General features: G+C 45.1%; 1 protein-coding gene across 1 annotated transcript; it reads left to right on the top strand.

The window, feature by feature from the left end:
* The first annotated feature begins 2,841 nt into the window (after nucleotides 1-2,841).
* On the top strand, nucleotides 2,842-6,424 carry Slc35d3 (solute carrier family 35 member D3). The gene is made up of 2 exons (XM_005360966.2): nucleotides 2,842-3,719; nucleotides 4,669-6,424. Exons 1-2 carry the CDS (start codon nucleotides 3,281-3,283, stop codon nucleotides 5,496-5,498), a joined length of 1,269 nt encoding a protein of 422 aa, XP_005361023.1. The 5' UTR covers nucleotides 2,842-3,280; the 3' UTR covers nucleotides 5,499-6,424.
* The last annotated feature ends 19,223 nt before the right edge of the window (nucleotides 6,425-25,647 follow it).

Here is a 25,647-nt window from a genome sequence, read left to right on the forward strand (position 1 = left end):
TTTTTTTTTTTGAGACAGGGTTTCTCTGTAGCTTTGGAGCCTTCCTGGAGCTCACTCTGTAGACCAGGCTGGCCTCAAACTCTCAGTGATCCACCGTCTTTACCTCCCGAGTGTTGGGATTAAAAGTGTGTGCCACCACCACCCAGCTCCCCAGTTTTACTTTTTAAAGAAGGGTTTGTATATGGTTACATGTATAAAAGACTGCAGGGCAGTCACCTGTGAGCCATGGTAGGGTGGAGGCTGGCGAGCACTGAGGACACCGTTTTCTTGTTATTTATAGCTTGTTTCCTTTGTCTGAACGACAATGAACGAGCAGGAGCCACATTTATAATTAAAAATGGCAAAGTAAATTTCTTTACAACCATTTGTCTTTCTTCAGAAAGCCTTCTCTGCTCCCTGTCAAGCTGATATAATTGCCTTCCTAGGTCCCGGTCTCCTGCTGCAAGATTCCCCCGCTGCCTCATCTTCCTGGTGCTGCCCCTCCCCCACATGTGGCTCCCCAAGGACCAGCTGAGTGCTCGCCCTCCAGTCCTCTGCCTAACAGACTGCCCAGCACAGAATATTTGCCTACTACGTTTGTTGGATGAATGAACTAAAGATGGATTTTATGCCACTAATATTTATTGAGTAGCTCTAAAGATAAAGAGCTTGTGTCTAGACCTCTGGTGACTTGATGCCAATTGGTCAAATGGCTTTGTGACCTCCTATTCAAATTCTGGTTCAATTGCTAAATATACTATGGTGTTTACCTTTTTCTTGATTGTCTTTAGGAACTTATCTAGTGACTAATTTTGTTGGAAATGGGGTTCATTTGTTAGGTCCTACTAGAAAACCATATCTAATACAGCTGGGAAAATCAGCTGCTTCATACCCTGTAGACCAGAAATATTAAGCTAAATAGTCTTGCCTAAATGAGAACGGTAAGGTAGCTGAGTCAGCCCCCGATCCTCCACCTAATGTTAGGCTCACAAATGGAAGCAATTATAATTGCTGGCAGAAATGAATCATTTCAAAACTAGGTCTGTACAACCACTTCTTTATAATATTCGCTTATAATAGGATGTCTTGTAGCAGCAGCCCTGTGCTCGGAGTGGTCCAGAGAAAAATTGCGTATTGAAAACCTTAAAAAACAAAAGAAGTCACGTTTAGTCTTGATCTCTGTTCTCTGCGTATTTTGAATATACCTTTAATGCATACACATAATTTGTATGGCTGTTTCAGTCTTCGTTATTTCCTAAACCCTTGAAAACCAGAGTCTCTTAAGTAGCTAATAGTGTGTAACCACAGCTTACAGTAATAAAAACGAAGAGTTCCCCGGGGAACGGGAATCGTTCAGTACAATGCATCTGGGACTTATTCCTGCAAAGTCAGCTCCGTGGGGGCCCAGACTCTCCTGAGTGCACACCTGTCAGGGACAGGCAGGTGGCTGGCTGTGCCAGACACTGGGCACTAGCTAGCCAGAGCCTGAGGGCTGGTTAAGATGGTGGGCTCTCCCCACAAAGCACCCACAGCACAAAAGCTGGCCCGGACAAGGAACTGCAGTGAAGCTGGGATTCCTGCTGTAACGATTTTCCCCCACGATGAAATAATAATCAGTTTCTACATCTGTATTCTACTATCGAGTTCAGCATAGACGTGTATAAAAAGAGATATTAGATTTTGAGGGAATATGTATATCCCATGTGTCCAGGCAAGGAGGTGCAGTGCTTACAGGTTATGAGTTTGAAATCCCGGTGGCTAAGAGAGGAGACCCCACTGACTGAAAGGGGCGCGATGAGAAGATCTCGAACTCCCAGCCACAGCCTGGCCTTGGCTATACATTTAAGACAGCGGGAGAACTAGCGTGGAGCTTAGAGAAGCCGAGCTAGCGGCTGTATTCCTGCTGAGTTCGCTGTGGGTCAGAACATAACTTCCCGGCAAGTGAATTCAGATCAAAGTCTCATTGGTTTGGGGTGGGGATAGAGAGGGTCACAAAAAGAAAAGTAGATTTCCCAGGGAGAAAGGAACACAGGTACCTTTCACAAGTACTGAAGGTCATTGGTGTACTCCCTGGCCAGGGAAAGCGACACCCACAGCACCCTACTCCCCAAAGTTGCCCATGACTGTCTAGCAGGATGCAACCGGTTCCCTGGGATGCAAAAACCATTTCTACGGAAACTCCCGACAGGGCGGAGAGTCTGAGGTTCATCGCTGCCGCACCCCTTTATCCCCTTTAGCACGCCTCTGACGCTACCCCTCCACCCCTGGGGCTGCTTCCCTTCCAAGCTCCTCCACTACTAGTACTGTCAGCTTGTCGTCGTCCCCCATCCTCCCCACACCAATCCTAGTTTCTGCTGTTTGGCTCATTTTGTCTCTTTGCCTAAATTAAATGTGTCCCTCCACTTCCATGATCCTCTGCCGAGACGCCATCCTTTATGAGAAAGCTCCCGCAGGGCCATGCACGATCCCAGGACCTTTGCTGGGAGGGCTGCAGACTCCAAGCTCTTCGCCTGGCACCAGAAAAGGTCAGCCTCCGGGCTACAAAGCATTCCCGGCAGCGGGTTCTTTCAAGGCGCTGGGATCTTGAGTGTCAGGGCCCCCCTCCCGCCGCCCTTCAGCACCGACGTGTCTGTTTCCCGTGCATCGCTGAGAGAGACCGTGGGTGGAAAATCCGCTGCAACTCGCGGGCCACCGGGCTGGGGGCGCCGTCACTTGTTGCGACCAATGAACGATGTTCAATGCTGGGCGCTGTTGTTTCTAATACCGTCTTTAGCTGTGCAGGGGATCCCCCGGCCCGCACCCCACTGCACTGCCACTGTGGGAGGGAAAGAGGAGCCGCACCCCGACAGCCAACCCAGGTGGGCACTGGGAGCCCAAGGGGCTCAGATTCATCCAACCCCAGGGCAGCCGGCCCAGTGGACCGGTCGCCAGTCCGCACTCCGCAGAGAGCCCAGCCTGACCCGGGAACCGCGCGGGACACGTCTCATCGCCGCTCCTCACCTACTTCCAAGTCGCGGTCCTTAGGATTCCCGCCACTCCTCACAGACCCGTCCCCCACCCTTGGCACTTTTCGGAGTCCCCCGCCCCCGCCTCCCGGGAGCAGCGGGGCAGTCGCACGCGGAGCCGCCGAGCTGCGAGGACTCCCGGCTGGAGCTTCCCCGGGCAACCTAGCCCACACACCCTGCCCTTCGCTTCGCCTTGCCGCCGACTCCGCGCCCCCGCCGCCCTCGCTCCGCGCTTCTCTGCTACCCTCCCGCCAGTCCGGAGCTCCGCCACTGGCGAGTGCGGCGGGGCCGGCGCGATGCGGCAACTGTGCCGGGGCCGAGTGCTGGGCATCTCAGTGGCTATCGCGCACGGGGTCTTCTCCGGCTCGCTCAACATCCTGCTCAAGTTCCTCATCAGCCGCTACCAGTTCACCTTCCTGACCCTGGTGCAGTGCCTGACCAGCTCCACCGCGGCGCTGAGCCTGGAGCTGCTGCGGCGCCTGGGGCTCATCGCCGTGCCCCCCTTCGGCCTGAGCCTGGCTCGTTCCTTCGCGGGGGTCGCGGTGCTCTCCACGCTGCAGTCCAGTCTCACTCTCTGGTCGCTGCGTGGCCTCAGCCTGCCCATGTACGTAGTCTTCAAGCGCTGCCTGCCCCTAGTCACCATGCTCATCGGCGTGCTGGTGCTCAAGAACGGCGCGCCCTCACCAGGGGTGCTGGCGGCCGTGCTCATCACCACCTGCGGCGCCGCCCTGGCAGGTGAGCGAGACCCGCGCCAACCCCTGGTCCACCCTCCCCTCCCGGTAGAGATAGCAGGGACCACTCGGTGCAACGCCCCTCACTGTCAGATGGGGAGACTGAGGCAGAGCGAGGCAGAGAGCTTTGAGTGATCCTTGGGCTCACAAAAGGGACTTTGCTTCTGAGACCCAGCGCAGCCTTTCTCAGTCTTCAGCCAGCCTCCTCCATCAGCCCTCCCCTCACCCCCGGTGCCCCGGCTTCCGCCCCCCGCCCCTTTTCTCAGCGCGTCGCCCCCACCCGGGTCTTTCTGGTTCAGCCCTTTCCTCCGGGAGGGATGGAGAGTCAGTCGCCTGAATCGAGAGCTGGAGTCCAGCCCGGGACTGAGCCGGAAGGAAGGGGGACGGGAACTTCCTCGATCACACGGGGTCGGGAAGCTAGGGAGATGGGAGTGAAGCCTGGGTGACCCAGGCTTGTTCGGAGTACCCGGGCATTAGGCAGAAGGGACCCGCCTGGGGCTCAGGTGCGGGAGGAGCCGAGAGGATCCTGCGGGATCCAGCTGCGGACCGCAGGAGAAACCCTCTTTCCAGGGCCCAACCCGCCCGGGGTGAGGCCACTAGCTGGGGTTCCCTCTCCCTTCCGGTGCCGACGGGGCGAGGTGGAGGAACCACCCACCCAGGTGACCTCCGTGCCGGTTCAGAGATGCCAAGGCGCCCACCCCGAGAGCATCTTAGCTCTCGGTGACCTTCATCACCGAGAAGGATGACACTGGGCTTGACTGTCGCATTTTGACACAGTAATGGAGGCACGAAGGGCTTCTGTTGGGTACCGGGGAAATTCGTGGGCAGAAGTGGGACGCTAAGCATGTTTTTCCAACGCGACATGCTTCCCGGAGTGGATGACCACCCGCACCAACCCTGTGTCTCCTCTCTTTTTCTTTCCCGCGCTGACTCGACCGTCTTGGGTCGCTCAGGAGCTGGTGACCTGACAGGCGACCCCGTTGGGTACGTAACGGGCGTGCTGGCGGTGTTGGTGCACGCCGCCTACCTGGTGCTGATCCAGAAGGCGAGCGCAGACACGGAGCACGGTCCTCTCACGGCACAGTATGTCATCGCGGTCTCTGCCACCCCTCTGCTGGTCATCTGCTCATTCGCCAGCACAGACTCCATCCACGCTTGGACCTTTCCAGGCTGGAAGGACCCCGCCATGGTTTCCATCTTCGTGGCCTGCATCCTGATCGGCTGTGCCATGAACTTCACCACACTGCACTGCACCTACATCAACTCCGCGGTGACCACCAGCTTCGTGGGCGTGGTGAAGAGCATTGCTACTATCACGGTGGGCATGGTGGCCTTCAGCGACGTGGAGCCCACCTCTCTGTTTATTGCTGGAGTCGTGGTGAACACCCTGGGCTCCATTATTTACTGCGTGGCCAAATTCGTGGAGACCAGAAGGCAGAGCAACTATGAGGATTTGGAATCACAGGCAGCAGCAGAGGAACCGCAGTCAAGTGGGGACCTGCTACCTTTTGTTATGGAGGAGCTGCCCGCTGAGGGTGGAAATAGCGGGTCGGAGGGTGCAGAAAGGGCGGGTGGCTCCATACAGCAAGGTGGGCAAGAGGCAAGGGGCAGCCCCAGAGGGGTCTCACTGGTGGCTGGGAGCTCAAGCATAGAAGAGGATTCTGCTGAAGGGAGCCGGAAGTCCTTAAAGGAGGCTTACTTGGAAGTGTGGAGGTTAGTGAGAGGCACTAAGTATATGAAGAAGGATTATTTGATAGAAAATGAGGAGTTACCCAGTCCTTGAAAAAAGACATGCATGTATGTACATATGTACATACGGTTATTTTATATGGTAGAAATAACGTTTAAGGAAGGGCCTCCAGTTGTATTCTGAGGAGCAGGGGAAGAGAAGACAACAAACGCTAAAGGGGCCGGCAGGGATGGATTAGCACCTATTTATTATTTATTAATTACCTAGTGGGACTTTGCCTGGGGTGCCACAGAAGGAAGAGCCCGTGCAGGTGCTTAACAAAATCAAAATGGGATTTCAGCTTCAGACTCCTGGACATTTGGGTTTTTTTTTTGTCTTTATAATCATAACAAAATATTTGCATGTACCAAATGTCCCTCAGCCACCCCTTCCAAAGAAGGCTTGTAGCAAGATGACATCACTTAATAAGTTCAAAGATCACATTCAGGGGTACATTTCTGATGACAGAACTATAGTTTTTATTGCCTGCGAGGCAAAGAGCATATTGTTGAAATGACATTTATTAATACACTGAATTGTTTACTCTTCAGGTCATCTGCAATATCGTGTTTACTCGAATTTTCCTTCCTTGGTTTTTTAAATGAGTATTCTATTATATATTAATAGGAAATGTTGAAGCTATTTTGAAGACATGTGTTCTTAGCTTTGATTATGAAGTCTAAAGTTGGCTCTTTGTAATTATATATCTTAAAGGCTGTTTGGGTCCCTTGCTTTATAATATTTATTATTGAATGCTATAACCTTTTTAAAAAGTCCATTTTCCCTCATGTAATCCTCTTTCAAGCAAATGTAGTGGCTGGAAAATAATTCAGTGTTGACTGTAGAACAGTCAGAAGGGAAACAGGCTGCCTTGGAGAGCATCCCAAGTCATACTGCACAACCCCAAACTCTGTTACAAAAAGAGCAACTGCTATATTCGCATTATGATATTTTTCTATCTTATATTTGTCAAAATAAAGTGTGAGCCTATCTGTAAAGAGGTGGATTGTTCGAGTTTGTTTCAGACACCTTCATGTGCTGCTGTTGGGCAGTTGAAAGCTGTTTCCCACGTGGGGAATACAGGAGCTGTTGGGCAAGTTCCAACCCATTGGGAGCTTTCTTTCATTTTACTGTTCCCAATGGTGGCATTGACCTTCTGACCTTCCCAGTGTTGAGATTACCATCATGCCATGCCTAGTCTACTGTGCTGCTGTACACTGAAACCAGGGCTTCCTTCATGCTTGGCAAATCTCTACCAACTGAGCTACACTCCCAGCTGCCATTGGGAACTTCCTAAATTACCCCTAGCAGTTGGATTTAAAATGATAAAGCAAACAACAACAAAGACTTTCCAGTGAGGAAAACTGTAAAGAAGTAAAATACCATCTCGTACTGAAGAAAGCAAGCCACCCATTTGAGATAGCAGTACAAATGGAAATCGAGATAGAACAAATGGAGCAGCCACCAAACGGGAAAGCAAGAGAGGGCCCCTGACACTGAGCTTACTCTTGTTAGCCAGCATCTTCCTGGGAGGCTCAGATAGTGGCATCTTATATTTTTCTGTCATTTACAAAAGAAAAACAAGTTACAACAATCTAAAAAGCAGAAGCAGAAGTCATGTTTTGGCTCGTTGGTAGGTCTCTGCAGTCTGGTGAGCAAAGGAATTGTGGCTCTGATTGCTCCTGCTTTCTGGCTTCTTCCAGGCAGGCAGCTGCTTTCAGGAGTGCCACCATAGTTCAGAAGTCAGGAGTGGATAAATAAGAAAACCCAGAATTACACTGGCTTTTTAAAGAGTAAAATAAAAAGCACTAATTTTGGCATGAGCATGCCAGAGGGCAATGTCCTGGTACAGCAATATAAAGCTGAGAATTAATTAAAAGCAACGAAGTTGAAGGAAGCCTGGGATTTCTTTTTATACCATCAGAGGATAATTGTTTTGTACTGAACAAAATCCCTCTTTGATCACAAGTGTGGTTTTACACATATTGCAGAAAGATGAGCCCTTTCTTGCCAACAAACTTGACGAAACATTCTTCTAGAGTTCCTTAGATAAATAGGAGAGATGGGGGACATCTAGATATTCAAGATTGTGGGGGTAGCTAGTCTGAAATCTGTGGCAAACCCAGACATGGCTCCTGTACAGAAATCTCAAGGCAGAATTCCTTCTGGAAATCTTAGTGTTCTTCCTAAGGCTCAAAACAAATGGGAAGAGGCCTATCCATGTTAATGGAAGGTATTTTTTTTTCTACTCAAAGTTTACTTGTTGTTCTTGGTTGTTTTATTGCTCTTACTCTTTTGGCTCTTTTGAGGGGGCCCACTACCTAGCTCCCAAATAAATCACACATGGTGGTTTGTTCTTTCTTATGAATGCCTGGTCTTAGCTTGGTTTATTTTTAGAAAGTGTTTTTAAATTATTCCATCTACCTTTTGCCTCTGGGCTTCTTCCTTTTCTTACTTGGTAATCTTACTTTCACTCTTACTCTGTGGCTGGCTGGGTGACTGGCCCCTTCTTTTCTCCTCTCTTCCTTTTCTTGTTCCTTGATCTTTGATCTCTGTCTCCCAAAATTTCTCCTATTCTTTTTGCTTGCCAGCCCCTCCTATCCATCTCCTGCCTTGCTATTGGCTGTTCAGCTCTTTATTAGACCAATCAGGTGTTTTAGACAGGCAAAGTAACACAGCTTCACAGAGTTGAACACATGTAACATAAAAGAATGCAACATATTTTCTGACTGGGAGAGTTATTTTTTTAAATGTTAAGCAGGTGTGGTTAGGACTAACACTGCAGCTTTGCCTGTTGGCTCTGCCCCATCCAACATGGTAGAGGTATGCTTACTGCCTCTGTGAGCCATGCTCAATGCCCCAGCTCCAGGAATGCAGTGGGTCTAAGTCACCATTAAGCAACTTGGAGCACTCTGCTCACAAACCTCATTTAAGTGCTCTGCCCAAAGAGCCAGAGCCATTTCTGCTGCCAGCACAAACCAGGAAGCCAACTCGTAAAGGAGCCAAGCAGTTTTTGATGCTAACGCTGAGTCAGGAAAAGTCTGCCAAATACTATGGGCCTGTAGGTTGAAGATGGATGCTACAACATTACAGAAGAACTTTGGGGGACTCTCCAGGCAGAGAGCTGTCTCTGTTAATTCTAGAGTTTTGGAAGTTTCTTACAATGCATTTCCTGTTTACTTAGGTAATATTATATCCTTCTGGGTTCTTTGATGGAGTTGAAGACAGATAAAGTTTTCCTTAGTTATGATAAAAGATAAACTAGATATGAATCTTTATACTCACAAAGAAATATTATAACTAATTTTTGCTTGATACCTGTTTTGTTATATGTAATTTTACTATTTTAAAATTAAAATCTTCCTTTTTATTTAGATAGAAAAGGAGAGATATTTGGGATTCCCCTCTGTATGCTGTGAATATATTTTATTACCATTATTAGTAAAGAAACTTTGGCGTATGGCAGGGCAGAATAGAGATAGGTGGAAAAACTAAACTGAATGCTGGGAGAGAAAAGGCTGAGTCAGTCATTCGTCATGTAGTTGTCCAAGGAGAAAGACTAGAACCTTACCAGTAGGCCACAGCCTTGTGGTGATATATAGGTTAATAGAAATGGGTTAATTTAAGGTGTAAGAGCTATCTAGGAGTATGCCTAAGCTATTGGTCAAACAGTCTTGTAATGAAAAAGAGAAAGAACGCAACACATTTTGCAGTGTTAAACAAATATTCCATAGCATAAAAATATAATACATCTTTTGTTTTTGTTTTTGTTATTGATTTTTGAGACAGGGGTAACTTTGGGGCTTGTCCTGAAACTAGTTCTTGATGACCAGGCTAGCCTTGAAATCAGAGATCCACCTGCCTTTGCTTCCCAGGTGCTGAGATTAAAGGCACATGCCACCACTGCCCGGCTAGCACATCTTAAAATAATATTCTACAACACTTGCTAGTTATAAATGCTGATTACATATTTAAGATGTCCCCATATCAATACTTAGATGCCTATTTAATCAGATATTTGACATCACAATCTAGTCAGGTTGGAGGTGATTATGATGATAAATAAAATTCAGAAAGTTCTGTTATTGTCACATTATTTAGACAAAACTTGGGAGCCTCTACTTAAGGTCTCTCTGGAAAAGAGCAGACAGAACATAAGAGAAGACAGGTACTGTAAGCAGAGGGAAGGAAACCAGGGACAGATAAAAAAGAAATGCTAAAATTTGAAAGCAAAAACACCCAGCACGACAGCACTGAAGAATTCCTGGGAGAAAGTATGTCATAGGGTCACAAGTCAGCAACTGGGGCTCATTCCTTGGTAAGAAGCTGGCAGGCCAGACCCAACTCTCCAGATTCCTCCGCTATCTTTCACTCTCAAGACCACCAAAGAAACCTGCCTTCCACTGCCCTGTGACTTCACTGTAACTCTTCTCTGCAACACGACAACGTGTGAGACTGTCATTCTTGGTGCTGGCCTCCTCCCTCTGAATGCTATCTAGCTGTCAACTAATGCTAGTGGCATAAGTCAACTGGAATCAGAGGAAAAGGACGGCAGAGCTGCACAGAGGAGAAGGTGGATGCATGGAACTGGAGAAAGGAGAACAGCTGACCAGCGACCTGGACCCCCATAAGACCAGTCATTTTACAGAGGGACCAACCACCCTTGTCTGCTTCTCTAGGTCATTGATAGCAATGTTCAGAAAAAAAACAACAAAATAAAACACAACAGGTGAAATTCACGAATCCTAATCTAATTGACAGAAGGGTTTTTTTTTTTTTGCTTATTTGGGGGATTATTTGATTACTTGGAGAAGAATAATTAATTGATCTGGAGGTCATTTATTTTTATTTTTCTGAGATAGGTTTTTATTTATTTATATATTTTGGTTTTTCGAGACAGGGTTTCTCTGTGGTTTTAGAGCCTGTCCTGGAACTAGCTCTTGTAGACCAGGCTGGTCTCGAACTCACAGAGTAAGATAGGTTTTTATATAGGTCAGTCTAGACTCAAGTTCTTACAAGGCTGTGGCTGGCCTTAAACTTCTTACCTTCCTGTCTCCACTTCCCAAATGCTAGGATTATAAGCACACACCAGTACACCCAGTTCATAATTTGCTGTAGGAAAATGGTCTTTTATCCTGTCACTTGTATTATTTTTAATAAAATGGTGATTGGCCAGTGACCAGGCAGGAAGTATAGGTGGGGCAACCAGGCAGAAAGTAGAGGCAAAGCAATGAGAACTCTGGGAAAAGGGAAGTTACATTCTGCAGTTGTGACCCTTAGATGCAGAGGATGCAAAATGTGACTGCCTCACCAAATCAGGTACCGAGCTAGGTGGCTAACATAGATAAGAATAATGGGCTAAAATAAGTTATATGAGTTAATAAGAAGCCTGAGCTAATGGGCCCATCAGTTTTATAATTAATGTAGACTTCTGTGTGTGTGTGTGTGTGTTTTGGAAACTTAACAACTATAGGAACCAAGAAAAAAAGAAAAACCTCAGTCAACATCAGTTTAGGAATTTTTTTTTAATGAAACCACCTGTAAGTTTACTGACTCTTAGCTGAGTTTAGCCCACTGATGAGGAATTCTTAATTTTTTCTTGCTATGTGTTTTTATTATCAATATTTAGCATTTCTTTTTGCCCCTTCTTTAGTTTCCCCCATCTCTCTGCTTCCAGAATCTGTCTGTTCTGGCATACTCTCTGCATTTTGTATGAGAGACCATAACGTAGTTATTTATAATTCCCTCTCAGATAATTCTAAAGCCTGAGTTGTACATAACCTAATCCAATGCAGATGCTTACTTTGTCTCTTTAAACCTGCTTCTTTTCTTGCCACTTGGCACGCCTGTTGCCATGACTTTCCCTGAGGAGATATGAGCAGATATTATTCATCTCAGATAGGGTACTAACCACAAGCCTAGGGAATGACTCCACCCAAGTCTAGTCTAGTGACCTAACGAGTGTCTTACATGGAGGAGGAGTGAGGGGTTACAGAAGCATGAACGGCTCAAAGACAGTTGCCCCTAGCTGTATCGCTAGAGCTCTCTGTTCAGCCTACATGCTACGCCTCTCAAGAGTCTCCTCTTCACCAGCAATTATTTATTTCTTACATAAGCTCAGGGACTATTGACTCTCATGACTCTTATAATGTCCTTGTGAATTTTAGTGCAGGAGGCTCTTGGCTACTTGTCTAGGAGGGGTGCTTCAATTTGGAGGGAAAAGATACACAACAATATTTAATGATTTTCTTATTGTGGAGAGCCAGGTGATCGAAAATGCTGGAGGATAGGAGTTGAAGCAGATAGGTATCTAAATGAGAGGCGTCATATTCACAGGGTTAGAAGTTGGGCTCTGTCCTGTTTGCAGCAACAGTAGTGCTAGACTCCAGACCCCGCTGCTGTATTTGTTATCTCTGTTGTCTTCAGCGCTTTCTGCTGCACTCCAGGTATTTTAATGGATCCCTGCTGGTGTGACTATAAGATGTGGGAATAAGAGATATAGTCTACAATAGTGTGTAGGGACCACTTCAAGGTAAATGGCATTTCCTTCTTGTCCTAGTTAGTTTTGACAACTTGGTGGAGCCTGAGAGGAGAAGCTAGATCAGATTGGTCTTTGGGCATATCTGTGAGGGATTGTCTTGATTATCAATTGTTGTAGGAAGGATCAGCCCATTCTGGGTGATACCATTTCTTCAACAGGTAGTCCCAGGCTCTATAATGAAGCTATAAAACATGAACCACCAACAACAAGCACTCCTCTATGGTTCTTACCTTTAGGTTCTTGCCTTTCACTTCCTGCCGTGAATTCCTTCAATGATGGGCTACGACCTGGAAGTGTTATGTGAAATAAATCCTTTCCCCTCCAAAGCTGCCTTTGGTGAGAGTGTTTTATCTCAATAATAGAAACGAACATAAAACATTTTTGCCATAAATATCTATAATTTCTTCGTGTAGAGATAGTTCAAATTCTTCTCATCTAGTTATTTATGCAATATATAAGTTGTTGCGAATCATGGCCACCCTAGACTGATGACTCGTAGGATCCTCTATTTAACTGTATTGTGGTATATGATAAGTCCCTCACCCTTCTTTCTAGGTTCTAAGTCATCACTGTTCAACACTCTAGTTCTATGAAGGCAAGATTTTTCAGCTTGCTTGTTTGAGTGAGAACATGTGGTTACTGTCTTTCTATACTTGACTTATTTAATTTAACTTAGTATTCTCCAGTTCCATCCACAGTGCTGCAAGTAAAAGAATTTAATATTTTATTACTGAATAGTATTATAATATATAAATGTGTCATTTGTTCCCATTCTTCACCCATCATCCATGGATGGATGCATGCATCTACCCATCCATCCATCATCCATCTACCCATCTTCAATTCATCAATCCTTTCTTCATCCTTCTAAACCTTGGACGATTCCCTGTCTTGGATATGCATTCTTATGAAGTTTCAGTCTTAGTGAACCTATGGCCCTAGACTTTTTCTCTTTGCAAATGTTTTTTAGCCTCTCCCCCCCTCCCCCCATAGATGAGTCAGGAGAGCTAACGAGGCTCAATGTAGGGGGGATAAAGGCCCTGCCCTTCCTCCAGGTGGGAGAGGCTCTGCTGCATCTTGGTAACCGTAGAGGAGGCGTTTGTTAGGGACACGCTCTGGACATGTGTCACAAGTCATTCTTCACTTGACTAGTGCAAAGGCTAGGGAACCTTTTTCAACCCTTTTCCAGCTGTGAAATTCTTGGATGTCAAACCTATGGATGGATGAGTGTACCCTAGGCTGTGGTCCCCAGTTAGTTATTCATTATAGTCATAGATAGCCAAATTCATCCATAAATTATGAAAATCATCATCTAAGGATTTCTACAAATCATAGCTCTAGTGGCTTCTGATTCAGGTAGATCTTAGCTATAACTTTCTCCATCCACACGGCCCTCCAGAGTTAGGGTGACAGTTTGCTCTTTGTCTTCAGTTATCAAATGGGTCCAAGAGAAGTGACTGATTTTTAGTTTGTTCATCTTATTTTTTTTTCCTGTGAGGCTGGGAATAAATGACTGTTTTTTTTTTAAGAAAATGTGTGTGTGTGTGTGTGTGTGTGTGTGTGTGTGTGTGTGTAGAGAATTCTGCTTGTAAGTGACCAGAGAGAGTTGAGGCACTCTGACAAGCCAAGTAGATGAAAGGTCCCAGTTGCTGTTGTAACTCAATATACCTGGCTAGCCAGCGTTTGGATCAATGGCTCCTTTAATACTCAAGTTAAAATAACTCTTTCACCTTTCCACCTTCTATAACTTTGAAAAGGTCAGCCCTTCACTGGATTTCCCAGGATTCCTGGCACATCCTCCCTCTCCCTCTTCCATTGTTCAATGTTGCTGATGGCTTCCGCGTTGATCATTTTTTTAAAAAAAAAATCTTTAAAATACAATCAAAATACGTAGGTGCCCAAAAAGTTGCTCATTTTAAGTGCTCAATGATTTAATATATTTATAAAACTGTACAATCATTGCCACGGTGCTGGTTGGTTTTTGTCAGCTTGACACAGGGAACCTCAACTGAGAAGTTGTCTCTATCAGACTGATTTGTACACAAGTCTCTGGGAGCATTTTATCAATTAATGGTTGACGTGGAAAGGCCCAGGACACCCTTGGGAGGTGTCCTGGGGTATATAAGGAACCAGGCTGAGAGAGCATGGGGATCGAGGCAAGTGTTCCTCCATTGTCTCTGCTTCAATTCCTGCCTTGAGTTACTGCCCTGACTTCCCTCAGTGATGGATTCTAAGCTTTAAGATGAGATAAACCCTTCCTCAAGTGGTTTTTACTCAATGTTTTACCACAGGGACAGAGAAACTACCTTGAACAACCACTGTCTGATTTCAGAACATTTTTTAATCACCGTAAGAAGTCATGCAGCCATTACAAAGTTTCTCTTTTCTACTCAATCCTCCCCAGCCCTGGGCGATTCTCACCTAATTGGATTTACTTGCCTGTCTGGACCAATGAGTTCTTGCTCCTTAGAAATTACTTTTCCGATTGTTTTTCTCAACCTGTTCCTGGACTCTCGCTTTACCGAAGATGCTGCTAATACAAAGCAGGCTTTGGGATATGATTTACAATTTACTGGCTACTCAAAGCCTCTTTTGACAAGGGCGTTTCAATGTATGAAGGCAAAGCTGATCTAGGCTCAGTAGTCCCCTGCTCTATGACTTTCCTGTCCCTCCTGTGCCCTCCCTGTGGCTACATGGCGATTTCTTCTACTTCAGAAGGGAGACTTACCTCAGAGTCACCCCCACTGTGGACTCAGGCACCCATTTTCTCAATAGTTTTTCTTAAGAAGCGACCAGAAGGGTTGGAAAGTGTCCTCGAAGATGAAAGGGCTGGCTTACCTTACATAATTTCTAACCACTCTTTGGAATGTTGAAGACAGCTGTTACAGTTTAAAAAGGAAATGATGTCCTACGCTAGTGTTCTGAGACACTGGATTCCACCTGCTGGTCCTGATTTGGAGATGGTAGACCCTAGAAGAGACCAGGTGGGAGGAAGATCACTGAGAATAAATTCTTGGAGGCATTATTCCTGGCCCTCTTCTGTGGTTTTCTCTGATGTCTTTTGTGAATGATGTATGAACTGCCTTCCTCGAATGCAGGCCTCAGCATCCATGATGTTCCACCCAAGTCAGGGGCACAAGCAACTATGGACCAAACAACCAGAAACCAGAAACCAACGTAGACGTTTCCTCTCTTGAGATAGGTTCTGTGACTACTCAGTCACAACCATGGCAAAATTAACAATACAACAGTTTGTTAAAACATTACCCCACCACACCAAACTCAGATGGAGATTATCTTGGGAAATTTACAACATGCAGAGTTGCTGGTCTGTGCATTTGTCCTGCCTTTCCCCAGTCTTCTTTGCACAGGAAACTCTAAAGTTGTTTAGGTACTAGGTACGCTGTTCTTAAATCGACCAATGCAGATTGGTGTCTGTCTCTTGGCCAATGACTGGAGCAGGTGGCAGAGGTGTAGTGTCTGACAGTTTGCCACTCTGAGAGGGCAATCAGAAGGATGAACAGTAAGTATATGGAGGGCAGCTTCCAGGAACATGGGGGAAGAGCCTGGCTTCCTGATGCCTTTGCTGACATGCTAAGTAATGGGGCAGGACTAACGACAGGCAAAATTGGTCCCTCCTCCTGCTATGGTGACCATTGTGTATGATACCCCCTTTCTCTGTGTCCACCCCCTTTTGTGAATAGAAGAGAGAAAACTGGATTCCAATCATCTAATGCCAAAGGTCTGGATAAAAATCTATTTATCTTGATGTTGTGAGTACGTAATATGATCAAACCTGGTGTCTTTTCTTTTCCTACTGGACTATACCTGTGTGTTTCCTGGTATATAAGACTGCTCAATAAGTACGAAGTGCTGCTGATCTTGGGGCTAGCTTTCCATGCCGTTTTGTCTAGTGTGCTATTGTGTGATTTAGTACAACACCACAGCTATAAATCTCTGCTCTGTGGCACCCCACCTTGAATTCGCAGTCATGGCTGGAATCCAACAGCCTGGCTATATGCAGAGTGCTTTCCCACTGATGGCCAGGCTCTCCGGAGGACTCCCATCCTTCCTCATCAATAATTGCTAAGCCCAGGACCCTTGCAGGAGTCTATAATAAGTAACTCCATCCAAACGACTAGTTCCTGTTCTTCCTTAAGGAATAACGATCAGTTTTCTGATGAATTGGACAGGCACAAAGGAAAAGGTTTTACATTTTGCAATGCACCTAGTGGCCATCTTCCAAACTCTGCAATATGTTTCATAAACATTATTACCAAGTTGGTAAGCAGCCATTTCTGTAGGCACTTACTGTCATTGCAATGGTACAAAGGGAAATCCACTTTGCTCAATATTACCTAAGCCTTCCAGAGCACGGCTGCAATTGCAGGACAGCATTGCCTTTCTCAGTTGATGAATGACTTCGTAAGTAAAGATCCTCTCCTTTAATTTCCTAACCATGTGGAGAGATGATGGGAGAAAGGGAGCCGGGCCAGGCAGTAGATCTCAGAAAGGCGGCATTCCAGCCTTCTTATCTGCACTCATGTGCCTAACGTTGCTCTTGGACCATGGTCTAACCCTCAATGAGTATATTAGAGTTAGCTGACTGATAAAAAGAAACCCAAGTTGTGAAAGGAAAGCTCAACTTTAGTTTTCTCATTCAGTAGGAAACCACGGTGGATTATTAACGCCCTTTGAAGTGGTCTGAGAGGTACGCCTTACTTGACCACAGTGCCGTTCTTGGACAAGAGGATGCTGTGAGTTGAATCTGATGCAGGACCAGGCTTTGTGGCATACTGCGTCAAAGGTAGCCGAGTAAGGATGGCTTGGTGCAGAGACTGGCCTTCTGCTCAGCCGAAAGTGGCCCTGCACAGCATCCTGATGCCCTAGGGCTCACTTCAGTTAGCTTTTCAACCTTCCTCCATTCAATTCAATAAACATCTTCATAAAGAAACTTTTCTTTTTGGAGTGGCTAGGATATTTGTCTAGAAAAAAAAAAAAACAGAACATTGCTAATGATTCAGTCAGGGAAGGTAGAAATAGGTCAGACAAGAAACAAAGGGTGAAGCTGTCCTGGCCTTTTCTTTTCATCTTTGAGCAGTATTTGAAATAGCTCTTGGCAGCTGCAAGTTTTTCTGCAAAATATCTGTGCCAGGGTTTCTGTCTTTCCTCTGGGGATGGTGATCGATATAACTAATAAAAAGGAAATGGCTAGACTGGGTGTATTATATCAGAAGCCTCCCTAATGTGGCCCCACTTGTAGCCATCCTGGAATCCCCGCCTAGCATGCCCAAAATGGAGAAATGTAGGCCTTAATGGACTAGTTAGTTAGCATCCACCAAGTTAGCGAGGAGTTATGTCAATGAAGGTAGGAAGTATCTAAGGGCAATGTGATAGAGGAAGGTCACTGGTTAAAAAAATAAAGAAACGGCTTGGCCCTCATAGGTTAGAACATAGGTGGGCAGAGTAAACAGAACAGAATGCTGGGAGGAAGAGGAAGTGAGCTCAGATGTTATGCTTCCCCTCTCCCGGGAAGACACGATGAAGCTCCAACCCAGGATGGACGTAGGCTAGAATCTTCCCGGTAAGCACACCTTGAGGTGCTACACACATTATTAGAAATGGGCTAGTCCAGGTGCAAGAATTAGCCATTAAGAGGCTAGACCTAATGGGCCAAGCAGTGTTTAAAAGAATACAATTTGTGTGTTGTTATTTCGGAGCATAATCTAGCCAAGCGGCCAGGAGCTGGGTGGCAGGAACGCAGTCCACAGCTCCTACAACAGCAAGGAGTTAACAAGAAAGTGAACTGAAGGAAGAAGGAAAAGGAAGAAGAGGCCAGAGAAGAGGATGAGTAGAAACAAGAAAACAGAATCCGTCTCCCTCTTCTCCACCCCCATCCCTGACCTAGGGTCACGATTGCTGTGATGAAGCAGCATGACCAAAGCAACTTGGGGAGAAAAGGGTTAACTTGGCTTATACTTTCACATCACTGTTCAACACCAAAGGAAGTGAGGGCAGGGACTCAATTGTGACAGGAACTGAGAGGCAGGAGCTAATGCAGATGCCTTGGAAGAGTGCTGTTTACTAAGTGCACATCAAGGCTTTCTCATCCTGCTTTCTCATAGATCTTAGGACCACCAGCCCTGGGACGGCACCACCCACAATAGGCTGGGACCTGCCTCATCAATCGCTGTAAGATAATGTTCTACAGGCGTGTGTGCAGCCCTATCTTATGGAGTCATTTTCTTAACTGAGGTTTCCTCTTCTCAGATGATTTTAGCTTGTATGAAGTTTATATGAAATTAGCCAGCTCTCTCTCTCTGTCTCTCTGTCTCTCTGTCTGTCTCTGTCTCTGTCTCTCTCTCTCTCTCTCTCTCTCTCTCTCTTATCCTCCCCCTTCCTCTTCCTTCCCCTTTTCCGTTGTTGTTGTTGTTATACTGAAGATGGGACCTGGGGGCTCACACATGTTAGACGAACACCCTACTACTGAGCTATATCTTCATTCCTTTTCTTATTTTTTAGTATCAAGACAGGGGTTCATGAAGTGGCCCAGGCTGCACTTATATTCACTGTATAGCCCAACCAAGATTTGAACTTACTAGCCTCTGGCTTCAGTTTCCCCAGCTGCTGAGGTCTGTGACACCAGGCTTACCTAGGGGTGCCTTTCTTTAAGAACACCAAGAGGATGAGCTGGTAAGACCTTAATGATATCTGAGATAATTTTAAGAGTGCCAGTGCCATGGAGTATTATCCCAGTAGCAACACAATTTAAGTAATAACCTAGAGAACCTGTAAGTAGAAAATGATGATAATGAAGAAGAAGATGTACTTACTTATTGTGGGATATTTGTACACTCTGTAAAGATATGTTGTTGTGATGCTGTAATAAAGAGTTGAATGGCCAATAGCTAGGCAGGAGAAGATAGGTGGGATTTCTGGGGAGAGAGAGGAGGAAAATGGGTAATCTAGGCTTTCTGATTTTGCCAGCAGACTTGGAGCAAGTAGGAAGTGTGTACTGAGGAAAGGTAAAAGTCATGCGGCAAAATGTGAATTAATAAAAGCAGGTTAATTTGAGCTGTAAGAGCTAGTTGGGGACAAGCCTAAGCTAAGGCCAAGCTCTCATAATTAATAGCAAGTCTCTGTGTCATTATTTGTGGGATGGCAGTCCTAATAGAGAAAGAACAACTATAGTTACTCACTCAAATGCAAGGAACCTCACAAAGGCTGTGTAAGGTTAGAGGTCTTCTTTCAACTTTCAATAGAAGCTACTGGTCTGGAAGGATCTAAAGTTTACTAGCCCCATTAGTCAGAGAAGTGGCTGCCTTTGGAAGCAGCCAACCACCTGCTGACAAAGGTCCTAAACCCAAGTACCAAGTCTGTAGTTAGTATTAGGAGGGAGCAATGAGTTGGGTAGCAACCACAGGAGCATGTACCTTGTGGCAAAGTTTCCTGTTGCCTTGGGGAGCTTCAATTTCCTCTTTGAAAACCAAGATGTTCAAAGAGCTTTAGGAATAGAACCTTAAAATAAAACAAAATAATAATGAATATATACTGCCTACTCTTTAGTTTTATATTATTTTTTCTTTTACTGTGGATTTAAACCAGGGTCTCATACACCCTGAATGCTCTGAGCCACATCCCCAGCACTCAGCTCTTCATCTGAAGTGAAACATGTGATAACTGACTGGCTTTGCAGAAACAGTTTCAGCACGGTTTAAGTAGGGTATGTCCACCATCTGAAGATGGTGGAAACCATCTTGCCAGCCTCCTCTGGTTTTTCTAGAAGAATTATTAAACACCTACATGGGACCATATCCTGTGTTTTTATATATGATGTTTATATATGTTTCTGTCCCCATTAGACTGGGTAGCCATGGAGCAGGGCTGGGGTCAGTCTCCTGTGCCTTTGGTTTTTTTTTTTTTTTGATCTGGTTGATATTAAGTATGTGCTTATTCAGTACATAAATCTCATCTGGTGCATCCAGCAAGTATTTCGACTTACCAGAATTATTTTCTAATCTAACCTAAATTCCCCAAGCACATTTATTATGAAAATGAACAACAACATACTGGCAACAAAGGGACCCTTGAAAATTGGCAACTCGCAGAAATCCACACTGAATTTTCTGCTTGGGGATTGTTGTGAAAATATCAGCACCGAATTACAGCACAGATAACATCTAATTTCTTCTTCTCTTTTCATTAAAGCGGGTTATTATTCTCTTGTTGAAAGATGAGGCTCTCCTCAAACCTGGGTGAGAAACGCGTTATGTAAGCTGAGCAGTTAGAGATAGGCAAGTTTAGTTGTTTGGCTTCGTTTTCAGATTCGGTAATGAAAAAGGGTCCTCAGGGATATTCGCAAGGCGAGACAAACAGGAAGCGCTCAGCTGTGGAAGATTAGCAAGGGCAACCCTGGAACAGTGCTCTCCACACAGGTCCCTCTGTGCATCTGAGGGCATGTTCGAATTTCTGCTAGGGTGTGCTGTTAGTTCCTGGTGTTGTTGACCTAACTTCGACCACTCTCCCAAAGCTGGACGTCCTCCTGTTTATTCTCCACATCGTTTAATTTACAAACATCCCAAAGCATGCTAGCGAGTCTCCTGGTTGACCCCCTTAAGACTCGGCATAGAAGTGGGACCTACTCCATTAGATAATTCTTTAAATGAGGTGCTGTACGCTTGGTTGAACAGACACCTTAATGAACAAAACAGATATGTGCATATTTTGCATCTGAAATACTCAGTAATACCAGTATTCAGGATTCATAAAGAGTCCTTTGTCTGAGAAGGTCAATGACATCTCTACCTCACCCACTTACATGCATCCTCAAGTAGCTTCTTCATTTCCTCCCATTCATGTGGCTCACATGAATTGCCCAAGGAGGGGTGTTCTACTCTGCTAAGCGAGTAATTGTCACTGTAAGATACATCAGGTCATATTTTCTTGAGATGGTACAAACTGGTTGATGCGGAGTACAAGAATATAACCTAAGGTGTTTTGTAGGGGACTACTTCTGTGCAATGATCCTGATAACTATCCTGGGGAAACAGGTCTTTGGAAAAGAGAGATGGAGAGTGGGTGTCAGTTGAAGAAACTAGGATTAGGATGCTGAGAGGACCAGTGTTGCTCATCCTGACGTCGTTAGATAGCAGTTTTGTTGGTTTTCTGCAACAGTGGACCGACTTGTATAACATCTCTACAAACCTGATTAACACATATCCATTAGCACTCTGATATGGATGGTATCTTGGGCATCCCAGGAAATGTAACATAAGGCTGTGTTACTTAGGGGAAGGTGTTTCCATAGAGGGGACATTAATAAATTGTTAAGAGTTACACAGTTGTTTGAGAGAGTTCTTTCCTGAGCAAGCTTATCTGTGCCTTATACCAATTAGCCAACCTAAGATAGAAATAGCTGGTTGGTAGTTGATGTAGATCAAGCAGGTGAAAAGTTCAATTAGCAGGAGAAATACTGGCAGTCTGCTTTTTGGTTGTGGAATCTCCTCTCCAAAAGAGTCAGGTGAATGTCTGGCCTGCTATCCAAAGTAGCCTTGTTTTGAACTTACCTTGAGATCAATGCCAAAACCAGGCTTCATATGGCATAGAAGAATACAGAGGGGACGAAACAAACTTAAAGATGTTTAAACCAAGAGAAATAGGCTGGTAGAGTGCACTGAAGCCAACAGCACAAGCCCTCAGTCATAGGCTTTGGCTGAACGTAGGAGCTGCTGTAGCTACATATCTGAATCCTTACATGCGATGGTTACTTCCAGTTATTAGATTATAAATGTTTATGATATTATGTATTGGCGATTGTTCCAAACCATGTTGCTGTTTTAAAGAGCTTTTAACTAATATTTTTTATTTTTTTTAAAGATGTTGTTTTCTGCTTTCAAAAGAACCGATATTCTTAGAAAGACAAGAAACACATGATAGGTGGCCTATAAATAAATCTAAGACAGTAAGACAGACTTCAAAGCAAAGTATCCCAATCTTTTCAGATGGGAAGCAAAAGAAAAATGAATTCACTGAGGTTTTGTAAATGACTAGATTGATCAAAATAACTTGAAAATCGTGTTTGTGCCAGAGCTACACAAAAAGAAACAAATGATCCAGGCAGTGGTGGCACATGCCATTAATCCCAGGACTTGGCAGCCAGAGGCAGGCAGATCCCTGAGCTGGAGCCCAGCCTGAGCTCTCTACAGACTGAGTTCCAGGACAGCCTGGTCTACACAAAGAAACCTTGTCTTGAAAAGGCAACTCCCACCACCACCCCCCCCAAAAAAAAGAAAAAGAGAGAAGAAAGAAACGAACAAAGTACAAAGTGTGTTACTGTTGAGTGTGGTGGTACTCCTCTTTAATCTCAGCACTTGAGAGACAAAGGCAGGTAGATTTCTGTGAGTTCAAGACTCACCTGGTCTATAGTGAGAGCCCCTAGTTTAAGAAAAATGAGGGACGGAATATCTGACAAAAGCAAGTTTTAGGTTCGGGGCAGGAATTTATTTTGACTCATGGTTTGAGACAATACAATCCACACAGCAAGGAAAGCACGGTGGTGTTCAGGGATGCAGGACTGTGTAGCTGGAACTCTTTACATATTTACGAACTAGGAAGCAGAGAAGTTGGGTAAGAAGCAAACTGGCCTATAAGCCTCAAGTCCTTCCCTTATGGCCTGGTATCTGCCAGCCAGGTCCCATGTCCAACAGCCTCCACAATTCCCCACAAACAGTGATCTATATTGACTATTATTTCAAATCATGTTACTGTTTCAAGAGATTTTTTTTTAACTTCTCCCAAAACAGAGTTATGAACTGGGACCAAGCATTTAAACACACGAGGCTGTGGAGAATAATTCACACTCAAAGCATAACAGAAAGGGAAACAGTCACTCCAGATAGTCTCTGTTAGGTTTTGGATACAAACGATAAAATTGATGCTGATAGTGCAAAGGAGACCTTTTTCATGTTCCTCGAGGAGTGTCATTATTCTTTAGCTTCTCTTTATCCTATGATGCTTGATGTAACATGGACACGTGTGTATGTGGGGGGGTACATGTACATATGTGTACTATGTGTGCACACATGAGTGCAGAGGCCAGAAGACAATCTCAGATGTCATCCCTTGGACTCCGTTCATGTTTTATGTTTTGGAAAGCTCCCCAAGCAGACTCAGCTATCTGGTTAGCAAGCCCCAGGAATCTGCCAGTCTCTGCCTTTCCAGTGCTTGGGATTGCAAACATGCATGACCTGCCTGGCTTTTTAATATGGGCTCTGGGGGCTAAACTTAGGTTCTCTAAACTTAGTGCAAGCTAACCACTTTACTCATTGGGCCAACTTCCCAGCCTACCATTGACTTTGGGCTTGGGAATCCCATCTCCTTGCAGCTTATGACAGGGACTCTATTCCATCATTGGTCTGTTTCAGGAGACTCATTTCTTTATCTCATCCTACCCATCAAGGTAGGAGATGTACCAGTTGCTTGTCTTCCCTCCCTCCCTCCTTCCTTCCTTCCTTCCTTCCTTCCTTCCTTCCTTCCTCCCTTCCTGAAGATTTATTTATTTGCTTGAGTGCTCTATCTGCATGCATGCCTTTAGGTCAGAAGAGGGCATCAGACCCCACTAGAGATGATTGTGAGCCACCACGCGGTTGCTGGGAATTGAACTCAGGACCTGGAAGAGCAGCCAGTGCTCTGAACCACTGAGCCATCTCTCCAGCCTTACCAGCCACTTTCTTGCATCACTCTTGAGCTTAGTCCATCTGAGCTGTTTCATACCTTAACGCTACAAATGGCAGCCTCAGGATGGATGGAGTTTGAACCTGCATATGGCGCTCTACACAGCAGTGTTAAGGATGTGTGCAAACCAGGAATTAAGACTGGGGACCTATGGCTTCTGAGGACAGGACCAACTCACAGTCCGTGGAGGTTGGGGTGGGGCAACCAGTTTTATTTCCAGCACAGAGCTTTGCATTGCTGGAGGAAAGGAAAGGGGGGGCTATAGCGGAGAGGGGAAGGGGGTTGACTCGAAGAATCTAAACAGGAATATTTCAGGTAACAAGCCGTCACTAGTTTAAAAATTCACAAGTCTCTGTTAAGCTGAATTTCAAACACATTTCTTCTGTGATCTGCTAATGAGGACAGTTTGACATTCTCCCAGGTGAAATAATTTCTGTAGAAACCGTGTGACATTATAATCAATTTAAGAAGCTCTCTACCTACTTCGAGTTTGTCAAAGTGTTTTACATGTAAAGCTATAATTAGTTAGCCCTTCTAAATTCACTCTGAGGTAGAGAGTTGAATTACCGAGTAAGCTTTATAACCATGAGAACAAAGAACAAGTAATTCTCCAAAAGATTCAGTCACTTAGGTGCTGGTAACCTGGGTATGTTCATCTCACGACAACTTACCAGCAAAACACTCAGAAGTATTCACTATTGCACATTGCAGAGCAGAAGAAAGTTAAAAGGTAAATTATTTATTTATTTACTTTTTGAGACAGGGTTTCATATAGCCTAGGCTAGCCTCAGACTCACTATGGAACCCAAACTTCTGAGAGAGGGTTTTATATAGCCCAGGCTAGCCTCAGACTCACTGAGGAGCCAAGACTTTGGAGACAAGGTCTCGTATATCCCAGACTGTCCTCAGCCTCACTATAGAACCAAGACTTCTGAAACAGGGTCTCATATAGCCCAGGCTAGCCTCAGACTCACTATGGAACCAAGACTTCTGGGACAGAGTCTCATATAGCCCAGGCTAGACTCAGACTCACTATGGAACCAATACTTCCATCAGTATGCTTGTTTTATGCTGTGCTGGGCATTGAAACCAGAGGGCTTTCTAAACAACAACAACAACAATAACAACAACAAAACATCTTGTTACTGTGTAGCTTAGGCTTTCCTAGAACTCACTACGGAGCCCAAGGTGGCCTTGAACTTTATGCCTTAGTACTCCAAGCTCTGAAATTGCAAGTCACCATGCCATGCCCAGAAAATATTTAAATTTAAGTATTCTAAGAAAACAATTTCTAAAACCCTTTATTGGATGCATTCTTCTGAAACCGCCAAGGAAAGGTGGTAAGCGTAAAGACTTCAACTTGCTGAGCCAGCCACTTTCGGTGCTAAAATCAACCCACTTCCTCTTAGACTTAAATAGCGTCGAGAAAGAATAGGATTGTGTGCTCATGTGTATAGATGGGAGTTAAAGGGGCAAGAATTCAAATAGATAGATTTTTACGTGCTCTGACTATCAGTGGTTAGTTTCTGAAGCTGGCCACTGGGGTCTTAACTGCAAATTGTACCAAACACATCTGAGTTTGAGGCCTCCCCGCCCAGTCACGACACTTCACTGATGGGGAAACAGATCTCTAAGGTGAAGTCTCCATGCAAAGCCATCCCCTCACCTCAGGGTATCAGTACTTTAGCTTCAGACAGATTTGGAAGAAATAGGCTTGTGTGTCTTAGTGGTAGGGTACATGTTTAGCATACGCAAGACCCTGGTTCTAGTCTCAGGACTTGCCACAAATTCCTAGAACCACATTCCAGCTGTGTAGCTATCAGCAGGAGGCTCTGGACAGACTAGAGAGCATTTCTGACTCAGTTTCCCTGACACTTGATTAGAGGCAGGTACAAAAATGTCCATGTGGTAGGGTTTCTAGAGAACAAA

Source organism: Microtus ochrogaster, linkage group LG4 (genome assembly GCF_000317375.1).
Source record: "Microtus ochrogaster isolate Prairie Vole_2 linkage group LG4, MicOch1.0, whole genome shotgun sequence".
NCBI classification, from domain to species: domain Eukaryota; kingdom Metazoa; phylum Chordata; class Mammalia; order Rodentia; family Cricetidae; genus Microtus; species Microtus ochrogaster.